Genomic DNA, 18038 nt, shown 5'->3' with positions numbered 1-18038 from the left:
CACTAGAATTCAGAGAGGGGAGAGTGATTGCATTTGAATCAAGGCAAGGAGGTGAGTGGGGATTGGGTAAAGTTCTTCCCTGCCAGAGACTTACCCAATACAAAGCTCATGATTGTTGGAAGTCAACCTTCTCACATTCAGGATACAATAAGAAATTCCCCAATTGTAACCATTTTCAGCTGCTTCATCAATGACCTTTTCTCCATCGTAAGCTCAGAGATGAAACAGTTCACAAACGATTGCAGTGTTCAATTCCTTTTGCTACTCCTGATAGTGAATATGAATATTGTCTGTGTCTGACTGCAGCAAGACCTGGACAACATTCAGGCTTGGACTAACAAGTGGCTAGTAACATTTGTGCCACACAAGTCCTGGGCAATGCCATCTCTAACAAGAGTGTCTAATCATTACCCCTTTTACCTTCAATGGCAATCCCCTACTATTACTATCCTGGGGATTACAATAGAAGAGAAGCTGAACTGGGTCAGTCAGGTAAATATTGTGGATTCCAGTACAGACATATACAGAGAATCTGCGATTATCCAGCATTAAATTATCCAAACACTGGATTATCTGGCAAGATTGCAAAGTTCTGATGCTTGGCTAACTGTGTTATCCAGCATTTGATTATCCGGAATTCGATTTACCCAAACAAAATACTCCCTGCCTGTGTAATCTGGATAATCGAGGTTCCTCTGTGTAAACCCCATCCAACATGATTTTGGGACATGGAACTCACATACAGATGGACTGTCCTTTTCTGGTTTCATTTCCATCTATTCCCTCAAATTCTAGAATCTAACTGGACAAACTGAAGACTTGGCAAACCAAACCTGGAGATTAGGCAATTTTGAGTAGCACGGGGGATGACAAGAGTGGCCTCTCCTTGTAATATGAAGGATGGGAATTGTCACAGAAATCTTGAATGTGAACAGTACTATTGCAGGTTCTAGTCTGGCAAGCTCAATACCATGGCTTAAAAATGTGTTGCTGGAAAAGCGCAGCAGGTCAGGCAGCATCAAAGGAGCAGGAGAATCGATGTTTCGGGCATAAGCCCTTCTTCAAGCTCATGCCCGAAAGGTTGATTCTCCTGCTCCTTTGATGCTGCCTGACCTGCACTTTTCCAGCAACACATTTTTAAGCTCTGACCTCCAGCATCTGCAGTCCTCACTTTCTCCAAGCTCAATACCATGGAACAGTAGCTTTCCTTACCCAGTTTAATTTTTTAGAAGCATGTCAATTGATTTTGTTTTCAGTGTGTGATTAAAATTTGACTAAACTCTACATTGTGGAAAAACCGAGCTTTTCTAAAGGGATCATTTTTCAGCCATCTCATTATTGCACTGTTCAAAAAGATTTCAAAGATTTACAGCAGACTTAACAGGAAGCAGAGAGTAGGAATCGATGGGTCTTTTTCAGGCTGATGATGTGTTACAAGTGGTGGGCCACAGGGGTCAGTGCTGGGGCCTCAACTCTTTCCAATTTATGCAAATGATTTGGAAGAAGGGATTGAGGGGATGGTTATGATGCAGTATGCAGACACAATAGGTGTTCAAGAAAGCTAACAGAATATGCTGTTTTCTTGCAAGGGGCATCGAGTCATAGAGATGTACAGCATGGAAACAGACCCTTCGGTCCAACTCGTCTACACCAAACAGATATCCTAAATTAATCTCGTCCCATTTGCCAGCATTTGGCCTGTATCCCTCTATCTTTCAAAAAGAATCAATCAAGTTTGTGAGACATGATTTCCCACGCACCAAGCCAAGTTGACTATTCCTAAACAGTCCTTGCCTTTCCAAATACATGTAAATCCTGTCCCTCATAATCCTCTCTGACAACTTCACCACCTCTGATGTTAGGCTCACCGATCTACAGTTCCCTGGCTTTTTGTAAGCAACTTAAGTATTATCCACCATACAATCCGCCAACACCTCACCCGTGGTTGTTGATGATACAAATATCTCAAAGCACCCAGCAATCACTCTCCTAACATCCGACCAAGTTCTAGGTCCTGGGGTTTTATCCACCCTGATACAATTAAAGACGTTCAGCACCTCCTCTTCTGTGCAGGATTCGGAAGGTTATACTTCAGTTATACAAGGCATTGGTGAGATGCATCTGGAGTGTTGTGTATGGTAGCAGTTCGGAGAAAGTTTACTGGACTGATACTTGGACTGAGTGATTTGCCTTATGAGGAAAAGTTAGACTAGGCCTGTATCCTCTGGAGTTTCGAAGAGTCGGAGTTGACTCAGTTGAAACATAAAAGATCGTGAGGGAACTTGATCAGGTGGATGTTTTGTCTTGTGGGAGAATCTTGAACTAGGGATCATAATTTAAAAATAAAGGGGTGTCATTTTAGGACAGAGATGAGGAAGTAATTTTTGAGGGTAGTGGGTCTTTGGAATTCCCTTCCTTTTTAAAAAAAGCAGTGAATGCAGAATATTTAAATATCTTTAATGCAGAGGTGCATTGATAATTGGGGGTGCGCAGGAATGTAGAGTTGAGGTTTAATATCTAATCGGCCATGAACGTATTGAATAACAGCAGGCTTCTCCGGCCATATGGACTACTCTTATTCCTCCTTTTTTATATGTACATTAAACACTTATCTGTAATATGGTGATGGCTTTAAATCATTACCTTCATTAGTGCTCAGGGTGTCACCTCATCTTCATGCATATGTCCTGTTGAAACATGAATAATCCACTTTCAGATATTTGGTTGTTCCACAAATGATTGAAGAAATTAAAATGGTCCTAAACACATATCAAACTCACATTGTCACCATTAAGCAGGACAATTCGATGCAGCAAGATGAAATTTTATTAACATAAGTCTCCTAAATAAACATTATATGGAGATGCTGGTGTGGACTGGGATGGACAACGTTTAAAAATCTCACAAAACCAGGTTATAGTCCATCAGGTTTATTTGGAAGTACAAGCTTTTGGAGCAATGCTCCTTCGGCAGGATCATAGGACTCAGACTTTACAGTAAAAAATCAGTGTCATACAACTGATGCGATGTATTGAACAAACCTAAATTGCTCTTAAATCCTTAATCAATTAGAATGGGGATGCAGGTTTTGACTCATTAATATGTAAATCCCAGAACTTCTTTCAAGTCATTCCTGCAATAACTTAAGGTGACATCTCCGCTCAGATAATGCATTAAAGATGTCAGGTTAGAGTCTGTGTTTGTTTTCCAACCTTGAGTCAGGTTCCAACCTGACTGCCAACAGATCTGTCTGTCTGACATTTTATAACATTCCTAATTTGGAATTAGAACCAGTCTGACTCAAGGTTGGGATATAGACTCTAACCTCACACCTTTAATGCATTGCCTGAGCTGATATATCACCTTTTTTTTATATATAAAACCTTAAATTATCTCTGGAACATGACATGAAAGAAGTTCTGGGATTTACATATTAATGAATCGAAACCTGTATCTCCATTCTAAGTGTTTAAAGACTTAACAGCAATTTAGGTTTATTCAATACATCGCATCAGTTGTATGACACTTTAATCATTTTACTCTAATTTATGTCTATGATCCTGCCCCACTAACTACAGGCGAACGTTGAGTTTGTGAATCCATTCAGTATCCTAACAAGAGTAGGGTAGAAACTGTTACGAAACAGGCTGGTGTGTGTGTTCAGGCTTCTGTACCTTCTCCCTGATGATAGATCCATCTCACGCTGACAATTTTTTCTATAACCTATGAGAATGCTGGTGGCCTTTCCTTGACAGCGGGCCTGGTATATGGATTCTATAGATGGGAGGTTGGCCTTTGTGATTGTCTGGGCCAAGTTCACCACTCTCTATAACCGTCTCCGATCATGAATGGTACAGTTTCCATACCAGGTAGTGATACATCCAGACAGAATGCCCTCGATGGTACACCTCTCAAAGTTGGCAAGGGTATTCGCCATCATGCCAAATTTCCTCAGCTGCCTGAGGAAGAAGAGATGTTGTTGGGCCTTTGTAACCAGTATGTCCACATGAAGAGTCCAAGAAAGCTTATTGTGGATGACTACTCCCAGGAGCTTGGCACTCTCCACTCCTGAAGAAGGGCTTATGCCCGAAACGTCGATTCTCCTGTTCCCTGGATGCTGTCTGACCTGCTGCGCTGTTCCAGCAACATATTTTCAACTCTCCTCTCGTTCCACCTCTGTGCTGTTAATGTGTAGGAGGGCATGAGTAACATCCCGCCGAAAGTCAATAATGAGTTCCTTGGTTTTGCCAGCATTTGAGAGCTAGGTTGTTCTCAATGCACCATTAAAATGTAATTCTGCAAATACAGATCAATCGTGTGTGTGTGTGTGTGTGTGTGTAAAACTTGGTCAAGTATGTGTGTGAGTGTGATGGGGTATAGACCTGTGAGAGGGTGCATGTGTGAGTGCATGCGTGTGCGCATGGGAGAGAGCTTATGAATGAGAAAGGGTCTGTTTGAGTGTGAGTGTATATAGAAGTGCGTGAGAGAGACAGAGAGGACGTCTCAGCACACTACACCAGCATTTCTCACAATGCTGTGATGCCGTCAACAGGCTCGGTACTCAACACCACAACTGCTAATCTCCAAGCACCATCCTACAACTCATCCGTTTGATTCTCGAATACAACGTTTTCACCTTTGACAAATAGTTCTTTATCCAGATATATGGAACAGCCCTGAAAATGTGTTGCTGGAACAGCGCAGCAGGACAGACAGCATCCAGGGAACAGGAGAATCGACGTTTCTTCAGCCCTTCTTCAGCCCATTCCTGGACCTACTGGTTACATTTTCAGCTCTGATCTCCAGCATCTGCAGACCTCACTTTCTCCTCCCATATGGAACAGCCATTGGGACTAAACGTGCACCCCAATATGCCAACGTTTTTATGCACCGGTTCAAACAAGACTTCTTTTCTGCACAGGTCCTCCAACCAACACTATACACCAGATATATTAATGACGTTTTCTTCCGCTGGACCCATGACGAGGAGTCATTGAAACAAATAGTGATATCAATGAGTTTCATCCCAACATCAGACTTGCCATGGACTACACTTTAGTATCTGTCTCATTCTTGGGCACATGCATCTCCATCAAGGATGGACACCTCAGCACCTCACTCTACCGCAAACCCATGGATAACCTCACTTCTCCAGCTTCCATCCGAAACATTAAAACTGCTATCCCCTACAGACAAGCCCTCTGCATACACAGGATCTGCTCAGATGAGGAGGAATATCATGGACACCTGAAAGTGCTCAAGGATGCCCTCCTAAGAACAGAGTACGATGCTCAACTCATCCACCGCCAGTTCCCAGAAACCGCAATGACCTCCTCAGGAGACAGACATGGGATGCAACCAATAGGGTACCCTTTGTTGTCTAGTACTTCCTGGGAGCGGAAAGGCTATGCCATATTCTTCGTGGCCTGCAACACATCATCGATGAGGATAAGCACCTTGCCAAAACCTTCCTCACGCCTCCACTTGCCATTAAACAACCACCAAACCTCAAACAGATCATTGTTCACCGCAAACTGCCCAGCCTTCAGGAAAACATCGACCATGACACCGTACAACCATGTCACAGCAGCTATTGCAAGACATGTCAGAGTGTCGACACTGACACCAGCATTACATGTGGGGACACCTCCCACTATGTACATGGCAAGTGCTCGGGGGACTTGGCCAATGTTGCCTATCTCATACGCTGCAGGCAGGAATGCCCTGAGGCATGGTACATTGCAGTGTCTGCTCAGTCTCGTCAACAACGGATGAATGGACACAGCGCAATGATCACCAGACAGGAGTGTTTTCTCCAAGTTGGGGAACACTTCAGCCATGCAGACATTCGGCCTCGGACCTTCAGGTGACCATCCTCCAATGCAGACTTCCAGACAAGCAATAATGCAAAGTGGCCGAGCAGAGGCTGATAGCCAGGTTCGGGGCCCATGAGGACTTGGGTTCATGTCACATTACAGGTGACACCCCCCCCGCACTATACACACTGTCTCTCACACACACCTACGCATTCATGCAGATATTCATTTTCTCTCTCTCACTCTCACTCTCACTCTCACTCTCACTCTCACTCTCACACTCTCACTCTCACTCTCACTCTCACTCTCACTCTCACTCTCACTCTCACTCTCACTCTCACTCTCACTCTCACTCTCACTCTCACTCTCACTCTCTCACTCTCACTCTCACTCTCACTCTCACTCTCACTCTCACTCTCACTCTCACTCTCATATCACACTTTCATGCACGCACTCACACACCACCAACCCCCCTCCACCCCCCAACTCTGGCTCTCCTGCATGCACGGGCACGTAAATTTATGGGATGGATCTATATTTTACTTTGCTCAAAAACTGCATAGATCCATGTAACGTTCTGTAGTCTCAATTAGGAAATAAAACTGACTCAACATTGGGACAGACTTTAAGTTCACACCTTTTTAATACATTGTCTGAGTTAAAATAACCCCTATTGCTAAATAAACTGAAGCCACCTTGAGATTGCAACTTCAAAGGAGTTCTCAAATTTACATATTAAAGAGCTTAAACCAGCATATCCCATCCTAAAAGATGCACAACTTAATCTAAGTTTGTTTAATATATCGTTCCAGGTCTGTGACACTGTAACCCTTTTGCTATAAATTCTGAGTCTTCCGGTCCTGCTCCACAACCACCTGATGATGAAGTGGCAGTGCCTTGAAAGCTAGTGCCTCCAAATAAACCTGTTGGACTGTAACCTGGTGCTGTGTGATTTTTTTTTTAAGCTATAACTAAAGTTGTAATTCTAGTGCAGGACCGTAGCACTGTCAGAGATGCTGGCATAGAGTATTAGAAGTCTACAACATGCTCTTTGGCCCAACTTGCTTATGCCACCCAGTTTTCGCAATAAAACTAGCCCCGTTTACCTGCACTGGGTCCACATCCCTCCATACCTATCCCATTCATGTACCTGTCTAAGTGTTTCTTAATGATAGAATTGTTTTCGCTTCCGCCACTACCTCTAGCAACACATCCCTGCCACTTGTCCACCTCTGCAAGGAAAGAATTGCCCCTTTTGTATCTCTCCTCTCTCACCTTAAACCGAGACTTTCTGGTTTGAGACTCCCTTACCAGGGGGGAAAAAGCTGTCGTAATGTCTATTTTATCTATGCCTCATGATTTTACAGACTTCCAGAAGGTCACCTCTATGATCCAGGTGAAAGTCCAGTTTATCCAACTTCTCCGTATGCCTTAAACCTTCCTGTCCTGTCCTTTGGTTAAGTTGTTAAACCAAGGCCCCGTCTGCCCTCAGATAAACCATCCCATGGTGCTAGTTTTTGTGAAGAAGGACAAGAGAGTTTTCCTGGATGCCCTGGCCATTGCCAATGCAGAAGCAAGCCGTTATCGTATTCTGACTATAACCGAGACTATATTTCAAAAAGACTTGGGTTGCCATAGAGGACTTTGAGCTGTGCTGGGGCTGTGAAAGGTGCGATGTAAATGCACGACTTTGGAATAACATCAGTCTGAATGTTGCCCAGGGTTGCTGCTCCCAGGCACATTCCTTGACTCCGAGTTACAAATAAAACCACGTGTGCTGTATGATCATGCAAGCCTAGTCTGTTGTCCTCAGAGCTGTGAGTTCTAGTGTGAAAATGGGCTCACTGGGTCTCCCAACAGACCAATAATCTTCCCTTTCACACGTTCACTGAGGCGAGTGACAGTGGCTTAAACCTCAAGAAAAGAGTATTCACCCTCACTTCCCAAATAGCCAAGTGTTATAGAGTCATAAAGCACAGATACAGACCCTTTGGTCCACGCCAAATGTAATTCCAAACTTAATTCGTCCCACTTGTCTGTTCCTGGCCTATATCCCCCCCAAATCTTTCCTATTCATCCACTGACATGGTAGCTCAGTGGTTAGCACGACCGCCTCACAGCACCAGGGACTCGGGTTTGATTCCAGCCTCGGGCTACTGCGTGTGTGGAGTTTGCACATTCTGTGTGAATTTCCTCCAGGTGCTCTGGTTTCCTCCATAATCTAACAATGTGCAGATTAGTGTTTAGGGATGTCTAGGTTAGATGCATTAGTCAGGAGTAGGGGAATGAGTCTGGGTGGGTAACTCTTTGGTGGGTCAGTATGGACTTGTTGGGCTAAGTGGCCTGTTTCCACACTGTCTGGATTCTATTCTATGATTATCTAAGTGTCTTTTTACGCGTTGCCCGCAACTGTGCCTGCATCCACAGCTTCCTCAGGAAGTTCATTCCACATGCAAACCGCTCTCTGTGTAAAAGGTTTGTTTCGCATGTCTTTTTATTTTAAACCTCTCTCTTCTCACCTTTAAAAACATGCCCCCTAGTCTTGAAATCCTCCATCCTAGGGAAAAGACGCCTGCCATTAACCCTATCCATACCCCTCATGATTTTATAAACCTCTATAAGGTCATCTCTTAATCTCCTACGTTCCAGTGTTAGAAGTCCAGCTTATCCAGCCTTTCTTTATAACTCAAACCTTCCATATCAGGCAATCTCTTCCGAACCCTGTCTAGCTTAATTTTGTTCAGACAGGGAAGCAACCAGAACTGGACAGAGTATTCCAAAAGAGGCCTCACCAACGTCCTGTACATGGCGTCCCAACTCCCATGCTCAAAGGTCTGAGAAATTAAGGAAAGTGTGCTAAAGCCCTTCTTAATCACCCTGTCTATGTGACACAAACGTTAAAGAATTAGGTACCTGAATCATTAGGTCCCTCTGTTCTATAACACTCCCCAAGGCCCTATCATTCATTGTATATCCTGCCCCGCTTGTTGTACCAAAATGTAATATCTCGTATTTATCCAGATTGAGATCCATCTACTGTTTTTCAGCCCATTGACTCATTTACATCTCTCCGACACTATTCCATTCTCATCCATATGTCTATCCAACAACCATTTAAATGCCCTTAAAGTTGGTGAGACTACTACTGTTGCAGGCAGTGTGTTCCGTACCCCTACTACTGAGTAAAGAAACTACATCTGACATCTGTCCTATATCTATCACCCCTCAATTTAAAGCATTTGTTCAAGATTTCTTTGTAATCTTAGAAAACATTCTTCACTATCTACAATGCAACCATTTTTGGTGTCTCCACAAACTTCCTAACCATGCCTTTTATATTCTCATCCAAATCATTGATATAAATGACAAACAAAAGAGAATCCAGACCAAATCCTGTGGAACACCGCTGGTCACAGGCCTCCAGTCCAGTTGAAGCATGAAACGTGCCTCTGATATTTACCTTTTGTAAGTTTTTATTACAGTGGTGCACTTTCTAAACATGGACCACCAAAATCTGACCACCATAGTTTCTGTTGACTCCATTATGAAGGACTTTTAGGGAGTTATCTGTTAATGCTATAAATGTGATGAACTAACATCCTAGCCAGCGCTGCTGTGATTGATTACAGATTACTGGTGTACGTGGCAAGATGGTGTAGTCCACAACTGTATCCTCTAGGCTCGGAGATACACATGGTCATCCTACAAGGACACCAGGGATCTCCTTCACTGCAGACCTCCACCTGCCATGCTGCAGTGATGCTGCCTAAAGGTAAAATCTCCATAGTCCCACAGGAGCATAGGACTGCTCTCTCAGAGAGAGAGAGAGAGAGAGAGAGAGAGAGAGAGAAAGAAAGAAACAGACACGACTGGTGGTGGTTTGACCTAAGGGTCACCACAGGCTTCCAGCAAGGGGAGAGGTGGGACCTTCATGATGACTGCCTGCAAGGGAATTGAACCCCACACTGTTGTAAAACTTGAAAGGATTCAGAAAAGATTTACAAAGATGTTGCTGGTGTTAGAGGGTTTGAGCTACAGGGAGAGGTTGAATAGGCTGGGGCTGTTTTCCCTGCAGCGTCGGAGGCTGAGGGGCGACCTTATAGTTGTTTATAAAATCATGCAGGGCATGAATAGGATAAATAGACAAGGCCTTTTCCCTGGGGTCAGGGAGTCCAGAACTAGAGGGCATAGGTTTAGGGTGAGAGGGGAAAGATGTAAAAGAGACCTAAGGGGCAACTTTTTCACGCAGAGGGTGGTACGTGTATGGAATGAGCTGCCAGAGGATGTGGTTGATGCTGGTACAATTGCAACATTTAAAAGGCATCTGGATGGGTATATGAATAGGAAGGGTTTGGAGGGATATGGGCCAAGTGCTGGAAAATGGGACTAGATTGGGTTGGGATATCTGGTCGGCATAGACGAATTGGACTGAAGGGTTTGTTTCCATGCTGTACATCTCTATGACTCTATGTTGGTGTCACTATGTAACACAAATCAGCCAACTGAACTAACTAACTGAAACACAGCAGTACTAGTACAGGTAAAGGTGCTGAGAGGCAGGCGCTAAGGGATTGCACAAGGGGAAATAGTTGATACATGAATAACAGGTTCACTTTGGAGTGTGTATTTTGCGATGGCTTGCATTTTTGTGTTGTGATAGTAACAGGAGCAACATTATCTATGGCACTGTTGGTGAATGAGGAACTCTGACAAGCTGTTCTACTTCCTCCTCCTCCTCCTCGCCTTGTCTACAGCATAAAAAAAAAGATACGTCATATCAGACTCAAAATGTTAACTCTCTCCGCAGATGCTGCCAGACCTGCTGAGTTTCTCCAGCATGGTTTTATTTCAGATTTATTTATGTTTATGCAAAAGCTTTGAATTTGGCTAAACTGATTCAGTACAACCCCTGGTAGACTTTCACAGCTTTAAATACTCAGTCATAGAGATGTACAACAATGGAACAGACCCTTCGGTCCAACCCATCCATGCTGACCAGATATCCCCACCTAATCTAATCCCATTTGCCAGCACTTGGCCCAATCCCTCTAAACCCTTCCAATTCATTATACAGTTCCAGATGCCTTTTAAATGTTGTAGCTATACTAGCCTCCACTACTTCCTCCGGCAGCCCATACCATACACGTACCACCCTCTCTGTTAAAAAGCTGTCCCTTGGGTCCCTTTTAAAACTTTCCCCCTCACCCTAAACCTATGCCCTCTAGTTGTGGATTCTGCGATCCTGGAGAAAAGACCTTGTCTATTTACCCTATCCTTGCCCATCATGATTTTATAAACCTCTCTGAGGTCACCCATCAGCCTCCGATGCTCCAGGCAAAATAGTCCCAGCTTATTCAGCCTCTCCCTATAGCTCAAGTCCTCCAACCCTGGTAACATCCTTGTAAATCTTTTCTGAACCCTTTCAAGTTTCACAACATCTTTCTGATAGGAAGGAGACCAGAATTGCACGCAATATTCCAACAGTGGCCTAACCAATGTCCTGTAGAGCCTCAACATGACCTCCCGACTCCTGTACTCAATACTCTGACCAATAAAGGAAAGCATACCAAACGCCTTCTTCACTATCCTATCTACCTGCGCCTCCATTTTCAAGGAGCTATGAACCTACACTCCAAGGTCTCTTTGTTCAGCAACAGTCCCTAGGACCTTACCATTAAGTGTATAAGTCCTGCTAAGATTTGCTTTTCAAAAATGCAGCACCTCGCATTTATCTAAATTAAACGCCATTTCTCAGCCCCTTGGCCCATCTGATCAAGATCCTGTTGTAATCTGAGGTAACATTCTTCACTGTCCGTTACACCTCCAATTTTGGTATTATCTGCAAACTTACTAACTATACCTCCTATGTTTACATCTAAATTGTTTATATAAATGATGAAAAGTAGTGGACCCAGCACTGATCCTTGTGGCACACCACTGGTCACAGGCCTCCAGACTGAAAAGCAACCTTCCAGCACCACCTTCTGTTTTCTACATTTGAGCCAGTTCTGTATCCAAATGGCTAGTTCCCTCTGTATTCCATGTGATCTAACCTGGCTAACCAGTCTACCATGAGGAATCTTGTTGAACGCCTTACTGAAATTCATATAGATCACATCTACTGCTCTGCCCTCATCAAACCTCTTTGCTACTTCTTCAAAAATCTCAATCAAGTTTGTGAGACATGATTTCCCACCCACAAAGCCATGTTGACTATCCCTAATCAGTCCTTGCCTTTCCAAATACTTTTAAATCCTGTCCCCCAGGATTCCTTCCAACAACTTGTGGGTGGTACGGTGGCACTGTGGTTAGCACTGCTGCCTCACAGCGCCACAGACCCGGGTTCAATTCCCGCCTCAGGCGACTGACTGTGTGGAGTTTGCACATTCTCCACGTGTCTGCGTGGGTTTCCTCTGGGTGCTCCGGTTTCCTCCCACAGTCCAAAGATGTGCAGGTCAGGTGAATTGGCCATGCTAAATTGCCCGTAGTGTAGGGTAAGGCGTAGATGTAGGGGTATGGGTGGGTTGCGCTTTGGCGGGGCAGTGTGGACTTGTTGGGCCGAAGGGCCTGTTTCCACACTGTAAGTAATCTAATCTAATATAACTGCTCTACCATCAATGTCAGGTTCACCAATCTGTAGTTCCCTGGCTTTTCTTTACTATCTTTTAAACAGTGGCACCACGTTTGCCAATCTCCAGTCTTCCGGCACCTTACCTGTGACTATTGATGATACAGATATCTCAGAAAGGGGCCCAGCAATCACTTCCCTGGCTTCCCACAGAGTTCTAGGGTACACCTGATCAGGTCCTGGGGATTTATCCACTTTTATGTGTTTAAAACATCCAGTACTTCCTGTAATATGGTCATTTTTCAAGATGTCATCATCTATTTCCCTCCATTCTATATCTTCCACGTCCTTCTCCACAGTAAAGACTGATGCAAAATACTCATTTAGTATCTCCCCCATCTCCTGCAGTTCCACATGTAGGCTGCCTTGCTGATCTTTGAGGGGCCCACTTCTCTCCCTAGTTACCCTTGTGTCCAAAATGTATTTATAGAATCCCTTTGGATTCTCCTTAACTCTATTTGCCAAAGCTATCTCATGTCCCCTTTTTGCCCTCCTCATTTCTCTCTTAACTATACTTCTACCGCCTTTATACTATTCTAAGGATTCATTTGATCTATCCTGTTTATACCAGACATAGGCTTCCTTTTTCTTAACCAAACCCTCAATTTTTCTCGTCATCCAGCATTCCCTGTACCTATCAGCCTTCCCTTTCACCCTGACAGGAATATACTTTCTCTGGATTCTTGTTATCTCATTTCTGAAGGCTTCCCATTTTCCAGCCTTCCCTTTACCTGCGAACATCTGCCCCCAATCAGCTTTTGAAAGTTCTTGCCTAATACCGTCAAAATCAGTCTTTCTCCAATTTAGAACTTCAACTTATCGATCAGGTCAATCCTTTTCCATCACTATTTTAAACTAATAAAATTATGGTTGCAGGCCCCAAAGTGCTCCCCCACTGACACCTCAGTCACCTGCCCTGCTTTATTTCCCAAGAGTAGGTCAACTTTTGCACCTTCTCTAGTAGGTACATCCACATACTGAATCAGAAAATTGTCTTGTACTTGTGTAAAGCAGGTAACACTGGAGAACCAAGGCAATATCCAGACAAAATCAACCAGTAACTAACCTGAAAGTACTTGATCCCTTTAGACAGCTCGAAGAGGGGTCCTTCTTGCTGTTGAAGATCCTTTCCTATGTGAGGTTAAGAGGGCATTAGCTTCAGGCTGGTACTGCTGGTGACAAATTAGCCTTGAACACTGACTTCACGATCTGGCACTATACTGAGAGCTGTTCACCTGAGCATACCAACCTTCCCAATTTTGAGTCTGATGTGATTTTCCCCAAAAGGGCGATCTGCAGACACTGCTTTGGATGGCAATGGGCGCTACCAAGGTGAAATTCCTGTCGACCATTCCTTCAACCTGAATTACGTGTAAACCTCGACATCACCATTGAAACACTGTCACCAGTACCTCACTGCTCCATTTATCCAAGGGGGGTTTCTCAAAACAATTCAAAAACAAAGCACTGCAGAAACTCAGTGGGCCCAGCAGCATCTGTGGAGAGAGAGAAAGCAGAATTAACTTTTCGGGTCCAGTGACCCTCCTTGAGAACAGAGGATCAGTTCTGAAGAAGAATCTTACTGGCGTCGAAACATTAACTCTGTTTCTCTCTCCACAGTTGCCGGCTGACCTGCTGAGTTTTCCCAGCCATTTATTGAATTGTCAAGCTATTTTGGAGACCTGTGATGTGATACAGATACAAAGATTCTCTGATACTTTCCCCTCCTAAATCATAGAGTCAGAGAGAAAATCAAAAAAGTGTTCCTTGAATAAAGGAATGCAGTTTTTGAATTGGCCATTAATTTTCAAAAGCACAACCAGACAGATTGGTAATTACACTTGGGATGGCATTCCAGACGCACTTTGGGCTTTCTGGTTGCTTTGTGGAGGGAGTCCAGCGACTGTTAGTGAATGTCCGAGAGAATACCTTCAGGACCCAGCCTGTTCTTCCCCATTCTGGGCTGCTGCTGCCTCACAATGTGAGATCACAGAACCTCATCAGTGGGACAAAGCCTGGAAGCAAGAGAGGGCTGGCATGAGTCAGCATAACGGGCCGCTCAGGTCATGCCAACTTAAACACAGCAAAATGTGTTCAGAGTTCTCATAACTGGATTAATTTAAGATACCTGGTCAGCATGGACGAGTTGGACCAAGAGGTCTGTTTCTGTGCTATACAACACTATGATTCAATAAGTGCATAGTCCAGTGGGTGTGTGAGTTACTTAGTTTGAAATATCTGTTCCTGACATGCCATCAGACGAAAGGCAGTGATGTTTACAAACTGGGCTGAACCTAATTCGAACACTTGCCAATTACACCCACGTTCCAGGATTGAGTTAAATAAAGGCAGATAACATGAAGACTGGATGACGGTGAACTGAAAGCATGATGCAGGAATTCACCTGCCAGGATGTGGGCACCATTGGCAAGGCCCACATTTATTGCCTGGCCCCAATTGTACCTTGGCAGTTCAAGGAAATGGGGACTGGCATTAGTAAAGACTTAAGAGCAATGCTTCTGAAATCTAAACAGAGTAGGAGGTGGAACATGAGCTCTTGAAAGTCTTTTAGTGACCAGACAACCAGAAGATATTAGGCCATTTGGCTCATGGAGCCCATCCAATGTCATTCTGGATTAGAATGGTGCTGGAAAAGCACAGCAGGTCAGGCAGCATCCGAGGAGCAGGAAAATCGACGTTTCTGGCAAAAGCCCTTCATCAGGAATAGACTAGTTTTTACCCATCCAATATCATGTAAAGTCCTGGGACAAGATCCTTCTGAATCAGAAGGCAGGATGGAGAAACATTTGTATTGAGGTGTTGACCTGTGAAGAAAGTTACATTCCCCAAGCATTTTTTTAAAAAGTACCCAAACTGAGTTTGCAGGGTTTTTAAAATCCCAGACACTGCGGAGTCCAACTATTCACATGTAGAAACAACATATTTTTGGTGCAATATGCCACAGTCTCAAAATCTTGAGAGGCTAACCATTGAAACAAGTGCAAATTTTCTCACCATCTAGTCACTGACATCAGTGCATCCAGGACCTGTTCTTATGTAGAACTGCTGGCCCACAAATCTCCAGAGCAACTGGCACTGTTTACAATTTGCAAACAGGCACAGCAGTGACAGTATAGACTTTGCTGAATTCATTCAGGGTGTGAGAAGGAACTGATGCCTTACCTCTTGGGTTGCTGGTCCAAACTACCTCCTTTTCATACCGTAAAGAGGATATGGAATGGCTTCAGTTGCACTAAGTGACCAGGCTTAGATGTAGAACTTCACTTCAGCCTCTGTATTGCCGTCAGTATGTTGCTGCAACTTGAGAACATTACATCACTGAGAGATTATCAACCAACTGGAGTTTTCAGTTAAACCTGTACTTCCTGAATATAGATTTCTCATTGCATGCAAGTGGGTAATTTAAATATTCATGACAGTGACTTCCCTGATTGACCTCTGACCTCTGACTGTCTGGTCCTGAAACCTTCACTTGTTTTTCAAGTAGGTTTTTAAAGAAAATCACCCTCATTCAACTTCCCCAAAAAGTCTTTTTTTTTGTACTGAATACTGTCAGCAAGATGCATATAAAACACCCTTTAAGCTAGCAAGGTATACATAGTTAAAAATCACACAACACCAGGTTACAGTCCAACACATTTAATTGGAAGCACTAGCTTTCAGAGCGCTGCTCCTTCATCAGGTGGTTGGGGAGTATAAGATTGTAAGACACAGAACTTATAGCAAAAGTTTACAGTGTGATGTGGGATATAAATGAATTAATGTTATTTCTGCAAGTATAAATTCTGATACAGAATAGGAATGAGAAAATACATATTCAGCAAAAAGAAAGGATATGTTAGCCTGAGACGTGAATACAGAACAATGGTGGATATATGGGCAAACAGGAAAGCATCTGTTTCCCCCTTACACGGGGACACAGGAACAAACCCTAATCAAAGAGGTCAAAGTGGCCTCTGGATGGAAATAGATGCTGATAGAAGAAAAGATATGCCTAATCAATAATCTACGGTAGACTGACGTCAAACACCCTTATGGGAGTCAGAGATAAGAGTTTGTCACGGACAAGACAGGATAAACAGAAGTTGTGGGATCAGTCTTAAGGAAATCTGTGACGTAAGCGAAGCAGGGAACAAACAATGGAATAAGGAAAAATATGGGGATTCAAACTGTATAAATTTCGAGAGTTTGTTGGATTTGGTGTGCATTTTGTCATTGCCTTACCTGGTAATGAGACAAAGCACCCATCTATAGGTGTACAAATAAACGGCTGATTCAGATATTCGTCTCGGACTGAAATTATTAAAGTGAGTGAGCTTTTGTTTCTCACAGTGATGTAACTGATATTATGCATTGAAAAAGACCTGGATTGTTTGTTAAGTCTCATCTTTTGGAATAACATGTTGGTTTCAGTTCGTTCATATGTAAATCACAGAGCTTAAGGTATACCTGTACATTAATACCATTTAAAACATCACAGGCATGCAGTGTAATTTAAGGTTGAGAAGATGCTCGGTGGGAGGTGAAACTAAAACAATTTGTAACTAAATTTGTGGAAGTGATTTTGTTTTTGTTTCCCCCGGAGTGAAGCAAGTGTTTTCTTGATTTCTTTTAAAGATAGACCACTTGCTTTTCTTAGCACCACTGCAGACAGAATGAAGAAAATAGAGAGTCTGCTGACAATTCAGCGCTACTGAGGGAACTGCAAGAGGTACCATCTTTCAGATGTGAGACATTAAACCAAGGCCCCATCCACCCACTCTCCACTCGTACTGAAGTAACTCCACAAAGACTGGTATCCTGTTCCGCGTGTACAGAGTGAGCTGTCAGAGGAAGTGGTGGACACTGGGACAATTACAATATTTAAACAGCACCTGGATGGGTATATAAATAGGAAGGGTTTAGAGGGATATGGGCCAAGTGCTGTCTGAAGTACAGAGAGACTTGGGAGTTCTAGTCCAGGATTCTCTCAAGGTAAACTTGCAGGTTGAGTCAGTAGTTAGGAAGACAAACGCAATGATGGCATTTATTTTGAGAGGACTTGAATATAAAAGCAGGGATGTACTTCTGAGGCTCTGGTCAGACTACGTTTGGAGTATTGTGCGCAGTTTTGGGCCCCATATCTCAGGAGGGATGTACTGGCCCTGGACTGTGTTCAGAGGAGGTTCACAAGAATAGTCCCAGGAATGAAAAGCTTAACCTATGAGGAATGTTTGAGGACTGTGGGTCTATACTCGATGGGGGTGGGGTGGGGGGCGGGGGCGGAATTTAATTGAAACATACAGAACACTGAATGGCCTGGGCGGAGTAGATGTTGGGAAGATGTTTCTATTGGTAGGAGAAGCTATCATCCAAGGGTATAACCTTAGAGTAAAGGGAAGGCCTTTTGAACAGAGATAAAAAGAAACTTCTTTAGCCAGAGAGTGATGAATCTATGGAATTAATTGCCACAGAAGGCTGCAGAGGCCAGGCCATTAAGTATATTTAAGACTGAGATGGATTAGGTTCTTGATTGTCAAGGGGATCAAAGGTTACAGGGTGAAAACAGGAGAATGGGGTTGAGAAACTTATCA

At 43.6% G+C, this 18038-nt stretch overlaps 1 protein-coding gene across 8 annotated transcripts in view; it reads right to left on the bottom strand.

Moving 5' to 3' along the window:
- The window catches only part of rubcnl (rubicon like autophagy enhancer), a 74590-nt gene extending 58822 nt beyond the window's left edge, over nt 1-15768 (bottom strand). For 3 of the 8 annotated variants that reach the window (XM_043700357.2, XM_043700356.2, XM_043700365.2), the window contains exons 1-2: nt 15628-15768; nt 2644-2687 (exon numbers count right to left, since the gene is read on the bottom strand). In XM_043700357.2, coding sequence (XP_043556292.2) covers nt 2644-2649 — 6 coding nt within the window. In that variant the 5' untranslated portion in view covers nt 2650-2687; nt 15628-15768. Of the gene's footprint in view, nt 1-2643; nt 2688-13510; nt 13576-13693; nt 13941-15459; nt 15556-15627 lie in introns of those variants that run through there. The other 5 variants (XM_087993038.1, XM_043700358.2, XM_087993039.1 and 2 more) reach the window with 5 other exon arrangements.
- Between the last annotated feature and the right edge of the window lie 2270 nt (nt 15769-18038).

The sequence above is a fragment of the Chiloscyllium plagiosum genome, unplaced genomic scaffold, assembly GCF_037043375.1.
Source record: "Chiloscyllium plagiosum isolate Xiang-an unplaced genomic scaffold, Cpla_swu_hap1 HiC_scaffold_12, whole genome shotgun sequence".
Taxonomy (NCBI): domain Eukaryota; kingdom Metazoa; phylum Chordata; class Chondrichthyes; order Orectolobiformes; family Hemiscylliidae; genus Chiloscyllium; species Chiloscyllium plagiosum.
The sequence above is the reverse complement of the archived record's forward strand: the minus strand, read 5'-3'. Positions and strand labels throughout refer to the sequence as shown.